At 43.4% G+C, this 18,524-nt stretch overlaps 2 protein-coding genes across 2 annotated transcripts; both read left to right on the forward strand.

The window, feature by feature from the left end:
* Nucleotides 1–3,432: 3,432 nt before the first annotated feature.
* Nucleotides 3,433–7,885, forward strand: LOC135522498 (calcium homeostasis modulator protein 6-like). Its single transcript, XM_064948796.1, has 2 exons — nucleotides 3,433–4,081; nucleotides 5,094–7,885. Exons 1-2 carry the CDS (start codon nucleotides 3,536–3,538, stop codon nucleotides 5,529–5,531), a joined length of 984 nt encoding a protein of 327 aa, XP_064804868.1. The 5' UTR covers nucleotides 3,433–3,535; the 3' UTR covers nucleotides 5,532–7,885.
* Nucleotides 7,886–7,978: 93 nt separating this feature from the next.
* LOC135522499 (calcium homeostasis modulator protein 5-like) lies at nucleotides 7,979–13,106 on the forward strand. Its single transcript, XM_064948797.1, has 2 exons — nucleotides 7,979–8,988; nucleotides 9,262–13,106. The coding sequence occupies exons 1-2, from the start codon at nucleotides 8,446–8,448 to the stop codon at nucleotides 9,649–9,651; spliced, it is 933 nt and encodes a 310-aa protein (XP_064804869.1). The 5' UTR covers nucleotides 7,979–8,445; the 3' UTR covers nucleotides 9,652–13,106.
* The last annotated feature ends 5,418 nt before the right edge of the window (nucleotides 13,107–18,524 follow it).

Consider the following 18,524-nt stretch of genomic DNA (forward strand, 5'->3'; position numbering starts at 1 on the left):
ACAGTGTAGCTAGCAAGCAACAAGATTTGCCAAATAACATTCTAAAAACCACTTGAGAGAATAAATTAGATTTGAATATTTAGACAAGTCACACGGCTATGAATCAGTCTGACTTGAATATCCGATTCCATGTGCTTTCTGGCTGTTCACACTGCAGGAAAAAGAACAGATTTAAATCAGATATGGACTAAGAGTAGTACATGGCCATTAAGGCCAGATTGTTCTTCAAGATGTCTAAATGTTCATAGATGATCCGCCGGGTAAAATAATAATCACAATGGTTATAGAGGGCGCAACAGGTCAACACCTCAGGAGTAAATGTCAGTTGGCTTTTCATAGCCAAGTATTCAAAGGCTGAGAGAGAGAGAGAGAGAGAGAGAGAGAGAGAGAGAGAGAGAGAGAGAGAGAGAGAGAGAGAGAGAGAGAGAGAGAGAGAGAGAGAAAGGGAGAGAGAGAGAGAGAGAGAGAGAGATTTTCTGGGTATAGAGACTACATGAGATCACACAGGACCCAAGATAAGACAGGAGCACAGGCATCATGCCTATAGGGCACATGTCCTATTTAAATATATATACACATATTATCAGGAATCAAAGTAAGACCCAGATGCAGACTGTCGAAGTAACAATGGTTGTAGCAACAGGGGCAGACAAAGACAGGTCAAGGCAGGCAGGGGTTGAAGATCCAGGTTAAGGCAAAGGTACAGGACGGCAGCCGGACTCAGGGTCAGGGACAGGCGGAGTTCAGTAATACAGAGGTGGAGCAACGGTACAGGACGGGAGGCAGACTCAGGGTCAGGGACAGGCAGATAGGTCAGGCGGGAACAGGGTCAGGACAGACAACGGTCAAAAATCAGGAGGACGGGGAAAGGGAGGCTGGGATAATGATAGGAGCTGACAGGGAAAACCGCTGGTTAGCTTGAACGAACAAGACGAACTGGCAAGAAACAGACAGAGAACACAGGTATAAATACACAGGATAGTTGGGAAGAAGGGCGACACCTGGAGAGGGGTGGAGACGAGCACAAGGACAGGTGAAGCAGATCAGGGCGTGAGACATTCAAACAGTACCAGTCAAAAGATTGGACACACCTACTCATTCAAGGGTTTTTCTTTATTTTTACTATTTTATACATTGTAGAATATTAGTGAAGACATCACAATTATGAAATAGCACATATGGAATTATGTTGTAACCAAAAAAAGTTTTAAACAAATCTTTGTCTTGATGATAGCTTTACACACTCTTGGCATTCTCTCAACCAGCTTTATGAGGTAGTCACCTGGAATGGATTTCAATTAACAGACATGCCTTGTTGAAAGTTAATTTGTGGAATTTCTTTCCTTCTTAATATGTTTGAGCCAATCAGTTGTGTTGTGACAAGGTATGGGTTGTATGCAGAAGGTAGCCCTATTTGGTAAAAGACCAAGTTCATATTATGGCAAAAACAGCTCAAATAAGCAAAAAGAATGAAAGTTCATCATTACTTTAAGACAAGAGGGGCAGTCAATCCGCAAAATTTCAAGAACTTGAAAGTTCCTTCAATTGCAGTCGCAAAAACCACCAAGCGCAATGATGAAAATGGCCACAGGAAAGGAAGACCCAGAGTTACCTCTGCTGCAGAGAATAAGTTGGCTAGAGTTACCAGCCTCAGAAATTGCAGCCCAAATAAATTCTTTACAGAGATTAAGAAACAGACACATCTGAACATCAACTGTTCAGAGGAGACGGGGGAATAAGGCCTTTGTGGTCGAATTGCTGCAAAGAAACCACTACTAAAGGACACCAATAATAAGAAGATACTTGCTTGGGCCAAAAGCATGAAGAATGTCCATTAGACCGGTGGAAATCTGTCCTTTGGGATGCTAAGCCCAAATTTGAGATTTTTGGTTCCAACCGCCTTTGTGAGACACAGACTGGGTGAATGAATGATCACTGCATGTGTGGTTCTCACTGTGAAGCATGGAGGAGGAGGTGTGATGGTGTGGGGGTGCTTTGCTGGCTTTGCTGGTGACACTGTTTTACTTAACCAGCATGGCTACCACAGCATTCTGCAGCGATACACCATCTGATTTGGTTTGAGCTTAGTGGCATTATCATTTGTTTTTCAACAGGACAATGACCCAAAACACACCTCCAGGCTGTGTAAGGGCTATTTGACCAAGAAAGAGAGTGATGGAGTGCTGCATCAGATGACCTGGCCTTCACAATCACCCGATGCCAGAAAGATGAATGGAGCAAAGTACAGTACAAAGAGATCATTGATGAAAACCTGCTCCAGAGCACTCAGACCTCAGATTTGGGTGAATGTTCACATTCCAACCGGTCAACGTCCCTAAGCACACAGCTAAGACAACGCAGAATTGACTTCAGGACAAGTTTCTGAATGTCCTTGAGTGACCAAGCCAGAGCCCGGACTTGAACCGGATCGAGACCGAAAATAGTTGTGCAGCAATGCTCCCCATACAAGCTTACAAAGCTTGAGAGGATCTGCAGAGAAGAATGGGAGAAACTCCCCAAATGCACGTGTGCCAAGCTTGTAGCATCATACTCAAGAAGACTCTCGGATGTAATCGCTGCCAATTTGGGCTTCAACAAAGTACTGAGTAAAGAGTTTGAATACTTATGTAAATATTATATTTATGTATTTAAAAAAATCATTTCTAGAAACCTGTTTTTACTTTGTCATTATAGGGTATTGTGTGTAGATTGATGAGGGGGGAAAAACAATTTAATCAATCTTAGAATAAGGCTGTAACTTAACCAAATGTGGAAAAAGTCAAGGAGTCTGAATACTCTCCGAAGGCATTGTAAATATTGTTTTATTTCTCTGTAATACTACTAGCCACCTAGAAATGTTATGAATTTGGCTTTCGCTAACCCAGATAGGTTCTCAATCTACCAACCTCCTAACTAGCTACCAGGACATCAATCAAGTTAGCTAGCTTGTTTAACTATCTTTGCTGGCATGCCTGCTGGCAAGGTTGGTAGACTTTCTAAAAGCAACCAATTACTAAATGCACTGAATAAGACTCACCTTCCTTTCCATCTTTTACCCAGATTTGAACAGCGATGCAGAGAAGCATATTTAGTTTCTTTAAAAAAATGACCACCAGTGAGGAGGACACAGACAGCTCAAGAGCTGTGCCTAAGATATGCAGAAAAATAAACATATATTTTTCAATTAAGCTTAAAGATTATGCCTCTAGATTGCAAGAAAAAAAAGCTGTTTCAGGTGAAAAATGCTAAATACTCCAATTTATAGATGTGGGGCAAGCACCCATCCAGACCACCCCCATTCAGATTTTCGGGGCGCATGACAACCTGGGGGGCTAGTCTGGGAATTAATAGAATACCCTCATTGTATCATCCATAAATAAACTGTAGCCTAGTGAAGTGACTTCATGTTTACAACATCCTGAGTTGGAGGCGCGCCGGAGAGGACAGGAGAACTGAAAGTATAGCTGTCACGTCAATTTATATGCTCCCATGACTTGCTATCAGCAGAAGTGCCTGTGAGTCCTGTGCGCCTGGAATGATGGATAAGTTCAAAACTGTTCTTCAAATTTTTCAGAAACAGCAGACTAGTCTCGGGTTTGGTTTAGTTGCGTTGTTAACTGCAGGCGGGGAACAGATATTTTCGTCAGTGGTGTTCAAATGTCCTTGCAGCGGCTGGAACTTTTCCTACGGCATGGTGTTTCTCTTAGTGCCTGCTCTGGCACTGTTGGTGTTAGGTTACATCATGAGCAATAAAACATGGAAATTGTTTACAGGTTTGTGTTTACGCAAATCCAAATTTTGTCATTTTAAATATGTTTGCGCCAGTGGGGTGGTCTTCTTTCAGATCACCACGACAGCAGCAGTTGCACCTGTCAGTTGGATTGCAGTCGCTTTGCTCAATGGCAATTACTTTGAATGCGCCATGACTGGCGTCAATGTAACGGTTTTCACAAACCACCTTTGCGATGGAAAGAGTCCGCAGTGCCAGGATGAACTTTATAAATTCCCCTGCGGGAGAGCAACCCACGTGCCCCAATCCGACAGCAATGATGTGCTGGCAACCATCCGCGCTGAGTCGCAGGTGAGATAATATTCACACTAATAGAACCAAGTTATGGTTTGAATTATCTATTTTTATCTTATCTTCTTTGCCCCATTTTACTCGCTTCAATATGTTTTAGTGGGCTATCCTTTTTGTCGACGGCCTGTTGGAGTGTAGGTGATTAGACTGACAGATTTCTGCAAACGTTAAATGACACCACTGGATGTGTTCTGACAGCTAAGGGTGTTGTAATATATTTAAAACGGACATTATGAAGTACACATTTTTGCTTTGAAGGCATCTGTTGCATCGCATTTCATTTGGAAATGACAATATTAAAATGCCCCAAAGCAGAAGTGCCTCAAAGCATAGTCTACTTCCATTGTTACAAAATACCAGTTATTCTTCTGCCTGACTTAGTTCCTGTATGACTTGTTGTCATTAATGTACAAAACTTCCCAGTGTTTCCCCTATATGAGTTTAGCAGTGACATGCAGCAGCTGCTAAAACGTTTTCAGTGTAAATTTAAAAGTATAAAACCAGATATAAAGTGTGTAGAAAAGGTAAGGCTGCCCCCATTGACTTTGATAGAATGTTGGAGTCACTCAGATAGCATAAGAACATGGCTCCATTACAAAATGTGTAGAATTGCAGGAAATAAGCTTTGAAACAGCTACATTCTTTCTCTGTGGCCAAGAGGAGGGCCTCTAAAATGTATGGTTGGAGATCGCACCACTGGCCACACCCACTCCAACCTATGCTAACTTTGCCACCACTGCTGAAAAAAATCCTACGGGAAACATTGCTTCCTATGTGAAGAGGTGATGGAGGAATTGCTGACCAACACACACCTCTGAAATGAATCTACCGTTCCATATACAGTATGCTTCCCTAATACATTCTCCTGCTACCTGCTATTTTTATAGATATGGTTTGAGTTTGAGCACTACAGTATACTGTATTATAACTGTGACATTAACTCAGGCATTCCAGGTAAGGGGTTAAGCAGAATAGTTGAATATTGTGTTGAATGTATTGGTTTTGATTTCAGGTCCTGGGTTGGCTACTGATTGCCTCCATCATGGTCTTTAACCTCCTACTGACCTGTGTTGCCCGGTGTAACTCCCCAGTCAGCTACCTGCAGCTGAAGTTCTGGAGGGTCTATGCCCAGCGGGAGAGCGACCTGCTGGAAAGCTACACGGCAGATCACGCCGAAAAGCTTGCCGAGAGGAATCTGAAGAGCTTCTTCCAGCAGACGCCTCCAGAGCCTGTCACGACCCCACCTAACCAGGCCTGGGAGAAGATCTCGTCCCTCTACAGGTTCAGCACCAGAGACCACTTCTACAGCATCCTGCACAAGTACGTGGAGATGTGCCACGACCCAGCAGAGGCCAGGGCCCACAGGATGTCATCTGTCAGGTCAGATGGTCCAGACACTGCTAATCCAGCCGTGCTCGCCTTTGTGGATGAGGGCAAGATGATGCTGTGAATGGGCATGCAAATGATCATAGGAACAGCATCACTATCATGACCCTATCTGTAAGCATCGTTATTTTTATCATCAAAGTCATGACTCATTATAGAAGATTATTGTCAGCGTTCTAATCTTCGTCATCATCGTTATCATTATTGCTGTGCATCAGGGGATTTTTCAGTAGAAAGACCAATTACATCTGATTAACCACTCTCAGGTCTTCACTTGAATAACAATACTTCCCAATTTTAGATTGTTACTTGAAAGTTCACTCACTGTACCACGAGTGCTGCTTGCAGCTTTTTACTTGAAATTCTATGCTCAGAAGGGATTTTAAATATATATATTTTTTTATAGTTGATCATACTTTCTTTCTCTTCTACTTTTCTTTTCTCTTTAGTATTTTTATGCTCCTCAGACTTGACCTACATACAGGTGGTCTGTGGTATTAAACAGGAAAAGCATGGTCTGGTTCTATGAAATGGGGCGGCAGGTAGCCTAGTGGTTAGAGTGTTGGGCCAGTAACTGAAATGTTGCTAGATTGATTCCCCGAGCTGCCACGGTCAAAATCTCTCGTTCTGCCCCTGAACAAGGGGCAGAATCCACTGAATCCACTGTTCCTATGCCGTCATTGTAAATACAAATTTGTTCTTAACTGACTTGCCTAGTTAAATAAAAAAACAAGGAGCATATTTACTCCCTGTTAGCTAGTGCACTGCAAAATACTTTCAAGTAAAACCCTGTTGCCAGTGTATATGTAAGCATCTTTATGACGGTAAACCACAAGAATATTTAGTTGGACCTTACAAGCTTGGTCTCCAATGTATTTCTGCGTTATTGTTATTTATATTATTGCACTGTAGACCGACCATTGCCACAAGTGAACTGCGATGAACATCAGCTCTGAATTGAATAATAACTTAGCGAAATTGTTAGATCCGTATCTCTGTGCAAAGCTTAAATGTGCTGCATCGGTATCAGGAGTCTTATGGTACCATCGTGTGAGGGCAATGGGAGTTGTTGTTGGATGAGTGGAGGAGCATGAGATTATTCACTTTAAGTATGAGGATAATGCAGCAATTTGGTCCAAAAGGGGAAAGTAAACATGACTTTTTGAAAGGGAACGCGCTATGTTATTGCTACAATGACACTCCACTCACTGTCATTCGGGAAGTGAGTCCTGTGCCTCAACTTTCTTTCAAACACTTTTTCACCTCCACTTACATCACGCTCACAGTATCTTTTTAATTTTTTTACCTTTATTTAACTAGGCAAGTCAGTTAAGAACAAATTCTTATTTTCAATGACAGCCTAGGAACAGTGGGTTAACTGCCTGTTCAGGGGCAGAACAACAGATTTGTACCTTGTCAGCTCAGGGATTTGAACTTGCAAACTTTCGGTTACTAGTCCCAAAGGTCTAACCACTAGGCTACCCTGCCACCCCAGGAAACACTTCTGTTTCCCAACCACTGAATCAGAACACGTGTTTGATCTGCCCATTTCTCCTTTTTCTGAAAAAAATGGTAGGTCTTATGCATGTCTAATGTAATGTGTAGCTAGCTATATGATTGTCTATCTCATTTCTGACACCAATGCAAATGAATTTGAGATAGCGGGTCCACAAAGCTCTGAAGACTAACATATACATTGATAAATTGGTCATTTGGGTATTTTTTAAATTTTGTGACAAGATACATTTTGATTTAGTACATTAGGTACCTGATGTGGCTAGTCCAGCCCTGTTAAAAGCTTCTCTGTGCGAGAAATCAATGCACTCAGAGCCTTTTAGGGTGAGGATATTATAGCTTCATCCTGTGGGAATTATAGAGCATAGAAACTCATCACAGCCTTCTATTGAAAATGGGAGAGGAAACTCTTCTGTTTCCCAACCACTGACTCAGAACACGTGTTTGATCTGCCCATTTCTCCTTTTTCTGAAAAAAAATGGTAGGTCTTATGCAAGTCTAATGTAATGTCTAGCTAGCTATATGATTGTCTATAAAACTGCTCTGTGTTATATTTTTGGGTATGCATGATATGCATCTGCGTGAGGTTCCATAGCTCAGTATTAACATTACTGTTGATTTCCATTTCATTTTGGAACTGTTAATGAATGCAGTGCAGCGTTAGTGCCGAAATACCACATTGCTTTGTGTGTGTGTGTGTTTATGCGTGTGCGTGTTTGTGCATGTAAGAGAAAGGGAAAATGAAAGAGAGGGCGAGAGAGAGAGAGCAAAGGGTGATTTCATATACTGTATAATGTTGTATCTGGCTCAAGCTGTATGTGAATTTAATACAGATAATAAATAGTGTTGCTGAAATCACTGTGCTGCTCAAATAACTATGGAAATAAATCTGGTTAAAGTGAAGTTAATGTTTGTTTTTTTGACAGACTGCATGACCCAGTGGCTACTTGTCATATGGCGTCACTCTGAGAGGACAACGGCAGCTGCATGGTCTGAAGTACAAAAACAGATCTACAGGATCTCAGCCAGTTCAGTCACTGCTATTTTATTACCTACGCATAGGAAAGGAGGGGGAGTGACAGAGAAGGACATTTAGAAGGAAGAAATACATATCAGGGTGGGGTTTGAGAGTTGGAGAATGCGGACAACCTCACTGGATTAAGTGTGTGGACAAGGGTGGGGAACAGAGATACAGTGAGGAGAAGAGGGAGGAGTTGGTGAGGAGGAAGAGTGAAAGAGAAAGAACAGGAAGGAGGGAAAGGGAGGGGCAGAAATAGGCTCAGAAGAACTTCAGTGTGTTTGTCTTCGGCTCAAACAGCACAGGGACTGGAGTGAGTGTTGGGAGACGCAACCGTTTGCGTCTAAACTATTTCACCGCTGTATTTTTCCTCTTCTAATTCTCCATTCTCTTTGCATTATTTTTGCTTTTGCGGAGCGTGCGTGACAAACCCCTCGTCGACACCATGGATAACTTCCAGACCGTCCTGCGCTTTTTCATGAACCAGAAGGCCACCATTGGCTACAGCTTCATGGCCATCCTGACCATCGGGGGAGAGCGAATCTTCTCCATGGTCTCATTCCAGTGCCCCTGCAACCACGACCAGAACTTTGCATACGGCCTGACCTTCCTGTTGGGTCCAGGCCTGGTGCTTCTGGTGCTGGGTCTTTTCTTCAGCAGCAGGCTGTGGCGCCTCTATACTGGCTGTTGCCTAAACCCCATTAAGCTATGCCCCAGGGGCAACTGTTTCGGCTGCCTCAAAGTGTTTGTCAAAATCTTCTCCGGTGCCTGTGTGGCCCCTATCATGTGGCTGTGTGTGGCACTGTTGAACGGGACCTTCTACGAGTGTGCCGTCAGCGGGCTGGATGATAACCTGGTGGTGGATTTGTTCTGTAAAAACAAGACCTTGATGTGCCGGGAGGAGTTGGCCCGCGTGCCCTGCAGCAAGTCCAAGCTGCCCAGCGACGAGAACATGGAACTGTTGCTCATGTTCCGCGCTCAGTCACAGGTTAGTGCAAGCAGCAGTCAGACCCTGTTTGTGACTTTTGTATGGTGGAATGACAATTTCTTCACTGTCAATGGGTTATTGATACAGCTGCAAATGCTGGTACGAGTCAGACCAAAATGAAGGTGTAATTCGTTGATTTATTTTACTGTTTGTAATTCAATTGACAGTAAAGGAACAGTATTGAATATGTTTGTTGTTAACAATTATCATTGTTGGCATTGTTTATTCATTTTATGTGAGCGTAAGTTTTGGTTCATGTCTGTACATCCCCAGATACTGGGCTGGTGTATTATCATCATTTCAGCCGTTCTAGGGCTCCTTGGGACCTGCTACACAAACTGCCGCTCAAAGGTCAGCTACCTGCAGCTCACCTTCTGGAAGCGCTACGTAGAAAAGGAGAAGGAGCAGTTTGACACATTCGCTATGGAGTACGCATCCAAGCTGGCCGAGAGGAACCTAAAGAGCTTCTTTGAGAACCGTGACCCGGAGATATTCCCATTCCCCAACCACAAGGCCTGGGAGGAGATCTCAGCCCTCTACACCTTCTCCAAGAGTGAGCAGTGCTACAGCACCCTGCAGAGGTATGTGGAGCGTGATGACCGAGACTACAGCCCTGAGAAAAGACCAGTCATGGAGCTGGAGCATGGCATAGAGATGGGCTGAGAGAGGGGCAGACAATGGCAGAGTATGAATTATAGTATATCCTATTTGTTTTACCTTTATAAATGACATGTAGTAAATGCAAGTAGATTTAACTCACAGACTGAGAAGAAGCGTTGTTGCCTGCATTTACCCCAAAGCACTGACATATACACAGAGCACCATTCAGAAAGTTATTACCAGTGACACAGCAGTGATTTACCAAAGAATGCAGCCATTACAGAAGTGGTGAAACAGTAGGGCTTCTTGTCTGCTGGAACCCACAGTTCGTGAATGGTCATGAACACTAGCTGATGCAATGTCCCTGTCATAAAAAACACTTTGATTTGACAAAGTCTCCTCTACCTCTCTTTGACATGCCTTTGAAGCATTTCATTCACTTTACTGGTACATAATGGTAGGACTGCTATTGTAATTGTATAGCTTTAATTGGGTATTTTGTGTGTAATATTGCACCACAATATGAATGCTACACAAATGACAGAGTTGTACCATGCAATTTGCTTGGAATGTTTACACAACTCAATGTTTACATTATTTTGACAACTTGAGCACCATAAAGTGTCTTTCTATGGCACTACAAGCGAAGCAGCTCACTTTATATTTTATGTTAATTTGGGAATAACTCTGCCATTACTACCGTCCTGTTCAATTATTGACGTCAATACTAGTCAATAACTCACACATTAAGAGGTAATAAATCATGTATGACATACGGGATATTCTCACTGGATTCTACAAAAACATTTGTTGAATCTGTTTATTTTTTTTCTTCTCCTTTCTAACATCTGTAAAATCCCTACCATGTCATGTGTAAGCACTAAATTAACATGTACATAGAACATTATTTGGACATGTTGCATCATGCCTGATAAAAAACATTTTAGGGTGGTGAGTTTGTGTGTAAAAATGGTCCATATTCCACCATGTTTGACTAAGAGGGGGAGAATGCATATCGGTGTCGTTATAGTACCTTCAGAAAATATTCATACACCATGACTTGTGTCACATTTTGTTGTGTTACAGTCTGAAATTATCACCCGTCTCCACACAATACCCCATAATGACAACATGTTTTTAGAAATGTTTGCAAATGTACTGAAAATGTAATACAGAAATATCTCATTTGCATACAGTACCAGTCTCAAGTTTGGACACCTACTCATTCAAGGGTTTTTCTTTATTTTTTACTATTTTCTACATTGTATGATAAAAGTGAAGACATCAAAACTATGAAATGTAATAAAAACAAGGGCTTCAGGGGAACACATAATCCAGGTAGCCATTTGATTACCTGTTCAGGGGTCTTATGGCTTGGGGGTAAAAACTGTTGAGAAGCCTTTTGGTCCTAGACTTGGTGCTCCGGTACAGCTTGCCATGCGGTAGTAGAGAGAACAGTCTATGACTGGGGTGGCTGGGGTCCTTGACAATTTTTAGGGCCTTCCTCTGACACTGCCTGGTGTAGAGGTCCTGGATGGCAGGCAGTTTATCCTCAGATGTACTGGGCCATACGCACTACCCTCTGTAGTACCTTGTGGTCAGAGGCCGAGCAATTGCCGTACCCGGCAGTGATGCAACCAGTCAGGTGATGCTCACAATGTTGCAGCTGTAGAACCTTTTGAGGATCTCAAATCTTTTTAGTTTCCTGAGGGGGAATAGGCTTTGTCGTGCCCTCTTCACGACTGTCTTGGTGTGTTTGGACCATTCTAGTTTGTTGTTGATGTGGACACCAAGGACCTTGAAGATCTCATTGGGCGCCCATAAAACTGCTGCCATTTCTTCCGGCGCCATTTTAAATTCAGGTTGTAACCCAACAAAATGTGGAAAAAGCAAAGGTGTGAATACTTTCTGAGACACTGTAGGTGTACGTGTTTAGACCTGCCTTCTCAGACAACCGAGGGCCTCAGGCACCAGGTGCCTCTCATCTCAGCTCTCTATTACGTCATGTATAACTTCCATAACCTTTGACTGCTTTGTTTCCTCACTCTTGGAAGGTCAGGAAGCTATTTTATTTTAAAAAATCTGAAAAGTAGCTATATACTGTGTGTGCAAAACATTACGGACACCTTCCTAATATTGAGTTGTACCTGCCCCTTTTGCCCTCAGAACAGCCTCAATTCATTCACAAGGATAACGGCCCGTGTTGACTCTAATGCTTTCCCACAGTTGTATCAAGTTGGCTGGATGTTCTTTGGGTGGTGGACCATTCTTGATATACACAGGAAACTGTTGAGCATGAAAATCCCAGCAGCATTGCATTTCTTGACACAAACCGGTGTGCCTGGCACCTATTACCATACCCCGCTCAAAGGCACTTCAATCTTGTGACTTGCCCAATAACTCTCTGAATGACACACTTACACAATCCACGTCTCAATTGTCTCAAGGCTTAAAAATCATTCTTTAACCTGTCTCCTCCCCTTCATCTACACTGATTGAAGTGGTTTTAACAAGTGATAAGAGATCATAGCTTTCAGCTGGATTCACCTGGTCATCTAGGTCATGGAAAGAGCAGGTGTCCTTAAAGTTTTGTACACTCAGTGTAGCTCTATGGTTCGGTTTTCTTTAATTAAACAGCCACGACAAACTTAGGCTAACTTTAGCCACCACAAGCTGGCAGTCAATGGAAGTGATAAAGGGATTGTATCATGTATGTCTTTAATGGCCAAATCATCTCCATATTTGGTTTCATGTCACTTATAGGCAGGGCTCCAAATAAAAATAAATCCTTAAGTACTAATGCTTCCAACTAAAATTCAGATTCTCCGTAATGGGACAGTTTCTACATGCATCCAATCCGGACCTACAAAATCATCCTGCTACCAGGGAGATATTTGGGGTGAGATACATTCAAGACACGCACCTGATACCCGCTTAGGTGCAAAGCTGTCATCAAGGCAAAGAGTGGCTACTTTGAAGAACCTCAGAAATAAAATATATTATTATATTATTATTTTATAACACTTTTTTGGTTACTACATGACTCCATGTGTGTTATTTCATAGTTTTGATGTCTTCACTATTATTCTACAATGTAGAAAATAGTCAAAGTAAAGAAAAACCCTTGAATGAGTAGGTGTATTCACATTTTTGACTGGTACTGTATATTTTAAAATTCAATCTTGTAGGTCTGTGTCATGACTTCCGCCGAAGTCGGCTCCTCTCCTTGTTTGGGCGGCGTTCGGCGATCCACGTCACCAGCTTTCTAGCCATCGCCGCTCCATTTTTCATATGTCCATTTGTTTTGTCTTGTTCCATACACACCTGGTTTTCAATCCCCAATCAATCTACATGTATTTAGTCCTCTGTTCCCTATCATGTCTTTGTGTGTAATTGTTCATTGTTAACGGTGTATGTTTACGTGCGATACTTTTATAGTTTATGTTCCGTGTTTTGGGCACTTATGTCATTTTTGTGCCTATTGTTGAACGGAATAAAAGTTGTGCCTGTTTACTCTACTCTGCTCTCCTGCACCTGACTTCGCCTCCTTACACAGCCTTAATTAACAGTCAGATTGAAAATGTGCTAAATCTGAATTTGAAATGTCCAGCCACCAAATGATTTTATGTATGATACCGGAGGGAATCCAAAATTGTTTGTGAATGAAAGATAAATTTGATTTCAAAATTGTCAAATTATTGAGCATGTGCTGAAAACTCAGAAATGCATCAGAAATCGTCCTTATTTTCTGTTACGTGGGGTGGAACAGGGGAACCCAGGAGCTGACTCAGATGAGGAGACTGGGATGAAGTAACCAAGGTATTTACTGAACCCCGGGGGGGAGATGGAATGAAGTCAGGGGAATCTTGAGTGGGCTGCTGGAAACCAGGTGTGGAGGCTGAGGCTGGAGCAAGAGGGGTTGAGACAGGGTAAGAAGGTCCAGAGGGGAATTCAAGGGGGTAGTAGAGTGGGGAATCCAGGACAGAGGAGCACGATGGCGAGACTTGGGACAGGAGACAGGGACCAGAGTCAGAGCGGGCAGAACTGTAGCGGAGAGGAAAACAGCATCAGGCAAGGAAAACAGGATAGCAGAATCTGAACAGTAACAAATGGCTAGAACATGGATTGACTGAGCAGGGATTATGATCCGGTTGCGTGGAAGTGGCAGGGCTGAGTATTTGTAGAGGTCTTGATTATGGAACAGGTTGCAGCTGGTGGGGATCTGCTCTGACTCCAGCACACCTGTCTCCACCCACACAATCACACACACACACACACAGAGAGAGAGGGAGAGGGAGAGAGTACTGGCCGAGTGGTGGCAGGTCATGGAGACACAGGATGAGCAGTAGAGGGCGTTGCAGAAGCACGTGACATTTTCAGCAGATCAAGATCTGGATATGGACCCCAGCCAAGAGAGGCATATCTGGATTCAATATAGCTTCCTATCTTGAATGCGCTGTGTAAACACAGGTATTGAATTTAATTACTTAATTTTTACAGAAGGAACTTCAGTTGTGGCAAGTCAGATAAGATAAAGATATACACTGTAGTAAACATATAAACAGCAACATTCACACATGACAGATACAAACGGAATGGCCGATTAATTAGGGCCGATTTCAAGTTTTCATAACAATCGGAAATTGGTATTTATGGGCGCCGATTTATTTATTTACATTAATTTTTTTAGACCTTTATTTAACTAGACAAGTCAGTTAAGAACACATTCTTATTTTCAATCACGTCCTAGGAACGGTGGGTTAACTGCCTTGTTCAGGGGCAGAACGACAGATTTTCACCTTGTCAGCTCGGGGGATCCATTCTTGCAACCGTACAGATAACTAGACCAACACAATAACGACCTGCCTCTCTCTCATTGCACTCCACAAGGAGACTGCCTGTTACGCGAATGTAGTAAGCCAAGGTGAGTTGCTAGCTAGCATTAAACTTATCTTATAAGAAATAATCAATCATAATCACTAGTTAACTACACATGGTTGATGATATTACAAGATATTATCTAACGTGTCCTACGTTGCATATAATCTGACTGAGCATACAAGCATACAAGTATCTAAGTATCTGACTGAGCGGTGGTAGGCAGAAGCAGGCGTGTGAAAATTCATGCAAACAGCACTTTTGTGCGTCTGGCCAGCAGCTCTTCGTTGTGCGTCAAGCATTGCACTGTTTATGACTTCAAGCCTATCAACTCCCGAGATGAGGCTGGTGTAACCGAAGTGAAATGGCCAGCAAGTTAGCGCGCGCTAATAGCGTTTCAAACGTCACTCGCTCTGAGCCTTCTAGTAGTTGTTCCCCTTGCTCTGCATGGGTAACGCTGCTTCGATGATGGCTGTTGTCGTTGTGTTGCTCCGGCTGCAAACCTGAACCTATAGGTGAGGGTCCGGGTGGGCTTCTACTCTCGGTGGCGGCTCCGGTTCGGGACGTAGCCTCCGCTCCCTACGCTGATCCCTCCGCTTCTGTGGAACCGGACCGTGAATCGTTGCCGGAGGAACTGGACCATGGATCATCGCCGGAGGAACCGGACCGTGGATCATCGCCGGAGGCTCTGAACTGGGAGCCACCACCGGAGGCTCTGGACTGGGAACCCCCGCTGGAGGCTCCGGACTGCAGCTCGTCGCCGAAGACTCTGGACTGCGGACCGTCGCCGGAAGCTCCGGACCCTCGCTACAGGCTCTGGACTGGGGACCCTCACAGCAGGCTCCTTTCCATGGATCATCACTGGAGGCTTCGTGCCATGGATTACCACTACAGGCTCCGGGCCACGGATCATCATTGGAGGCTCCGGGCCCTGGATCATCACTGGAGGCTTTGTGCCATGGATTATCACTGAAGGCTCCAGGCCATGGATTATCACTGGAGGCTTTGTGCCATTGATCATCACTGGAGGCTTCGGACCATGGATCATCACTGGAGGCTTCGTATGTGGAGCCGGAACAGGTCTCACCGGACTGAGGAGACGTACTGGAAGCCTGGTGCGGGGAGCTGCCACAACACGTCCTGGCTGGATACCCACTTTAGCTCGGTGAGTGTGGAGAGCTGGCACGGGATGCACTGGGCTCCGAAGGCGCACTGGAGGCATAGTGCGTAGAGCCGGCGCAGGATATGCTGGACCGTGGAGGCGCACTGGAGGTCTGGAGCATAGAGCTGGCACAACGAGTCCTGGCTGAATCTCCCCTGTAGCACGGCAAGTGCGGGGAGCTGGAACAGGCCACACTGGGTTGTGCTGGCGAACTGGGGATACCGTGCGTAGAGCTGGCGCAGGATATCCTGGACCGAAGTGACGCACCGGAAGCCAGGAGCGCTGAGCCTGCACAATCCGTCCTGGCTGAATGCCCACTCTAGCACGGCAACTGCGGGAGCTTGCACAGAGCGCACCGGGCTGTGGATGCGCATTGAAAGCATGGTGCGCAGAACCGGATAACACCGTGCTTGACCGGAGTCAGGTCTGAACCCTGACTTCGCCAATCTCCCCGTGTGCCTCTCGTGCTTGCTTTGTTGGTTTAACTCCTCGTAACGTCGCCGTTCCGCTTTTGCTGCCTGTATCTCCTCCTTCGGACGGTACCCCCTGTATATAGCCTGGCTTGTTATTTTACTGTTGTTATTGAATTATTTGTTACTTTTATTTTCTACTTATCTATTTTTTACTTAACACTTTTTTTACTTAAAACTTCTTAAAGCATTGTTGGTTAAGGGCTTGTAAGTAAGCATTTCACTGTAAGGTTGTAATCGACGCATGTGACAAATAACATTTGATTTGATTCAACTAAATCTTGTAATAAATAATGTAGAAATTGAGCAAGTTGAGATGACTAAACTGCTTGGAGTAACCCTAGTGTGACGATCGTCTGAAGAAGTAGACCAAGGTGCAGCGTGGTAAGTGTTCATGATCTTTAATACTCAGAACACCAAACAAAAACAACAAACGAAATAATGAACGTCACGTTCTGCCGGCTTCACAGAGCTAACAAAAAATAAGATCCCACAACAGAGTTCATGCTTGTTTTATTAAAACTGAACACTATAACAAAAATAAACAAGAGAATAACCAAAACAGTCCTGTAAGGTGAAAACACTAAACAGAAATTAACTACCCACAAAAACCCTGTGGGAAACAGGCTACCTAAGTATGGTTCCCAATCAGAGACAATGATAGACAGCTGCCTCTGATTGGGAACCACACCCGGCCAATACCAAAGAAATACAAAACATAGAATGCCCACCCCACATCACACCCTGACCTAACCAAACAGAGAAATAAAACGGCTCTCTAAGGTCAGGGCATGACACCTAGATTGTAAACTGTCATGGTCAAAACATATTGATACAACAGTAGTTAAGACGTGGAGAAGTAGGTCCATAATAAGGCGCTGCTCTTCCTTCTTAACAACACTATCAACAAGACAGGTCCTACAGGTCCTAGTTTTGTCGCACCTTGACTACGGTTCAGTCGTGTGGTCAGATTCCACAAAAAAAGGACTTTTGTAAAAATTGTAATTGGCTCAGAACAGGGCAGCACGGCTGGCCCTTGGATGTACACAGAGAACTAATATTAATCATATGCATGTCAATCTCTCCTGGCTCAAAGTGTAGGAGAGACTGACTTCATCACTACTTGTATTTATGAGAGGTGACTGCACAGAGCTGTCTGTCTAAACTACTGGCACACAGCTCGGACACCCATACATACCCCACAAGAGAACAGACTATGGGAGGCACACAGTACTACATGAGACATCAGGTAACTGATGCAAGCAGAAAAATTAGATTTTAAAAAACAGATTTAAAAAACACCTTCTGGAACAGTGGGGACTGTGAAGCAACACAAACATAGGCACACACACACCCATCACTCATTCATATCTTTATGTACATATTCTTTATCCCCTTACACTGTGTATAAAAAATTAGTTTTGGAATTGTTAGTTAGATTACTTGTTGGTTATTACTGCATTGTCGGAACTAGAAGCACAAGCATTTCGCTACACTCGCATTAACATCTGCTAACCATGTGTATGTGACAAATAAAATTTGATTTGATTTGACACACACACACACACAATATCATACGCACTATACACACACACGGGGGTGGCAGCATAGCCTAGTGGTTAGAGCATTAGACTAGTAACCAAAAGGTCGCAAGATCAAATCCCCAAGCTGACAAGGTACAAAATCTGTCCCTGAACAAGGCAGTGAAAATCTGTTATGGCCCCCCCCAACCCCCCCATTCAGCTGAAAAGGTGGTGTGGGGAATTCAAAGATATTCTTTAGAAATATTTAACTTTCACGCATTACCCCACTGTTCCTAGGCCATCATTGAAAATAAGATTTTGTTCTTAACTGGCCTCCCTAGTTAAATAAAGGTAAAATAAATAAACATACACATGGATTTAGTACTGTAGATTTGTGGTAGTGGTGGAGTAGGGGTCTGAGGGCACACAATGTATTGTAATGTTTATAAAATGATATAAACTGCCTTAATTTTGCTGGAGCAGGAGCAGGTGTGACAGATTACTTCATTGGCAAAATGGACTAATTTAGGCAGAAAATGCCAACAACAAACAGTGAGCCATCATATTCATGCATAAAAAATGAATAATGAAAGAAAAGCATTGTAAGATTGAATTTTGTAAAGTTAGTGAGGGAGAGGTTGAAAAAGTATTGTTATCTATCAATAATTATAAACCTCCTGGCATTGACCACTTAGATGGAAAAGCAATGAGAATAGTAGCTGACTCTATAGCCACACCTATATGTCATATTTTTTTATCTGCGCCGAGAGGAAAATGTTTGTCCTCAGGCCTGGAGGGAAGCCAAAGTCATGCTGCTTACCCAAGAACGGTAAAGTGGCCTTTTGTGTCAGCTTGCTGCCAGCTCTTAGCAAATTTCTATGTACACAAATTAACAATAGACTT

The sequence above is a fragment of the Oncorhynchus masou genome, chromosome 30 (genome assembly GCF_036934945.1).
Source record: "Oncorhynchus masou masou isolate Uvic2021 chromosome 30, UVic_Omas_1.1, whole genome shotgun sequence".
NCBI classification, from domain to species: Eukaryota; Metazoa; Chordata; class Actinopteri; order Salmoniformes; family Salmonidae; genus Oncorhynchus; species Oncorhynchus masou.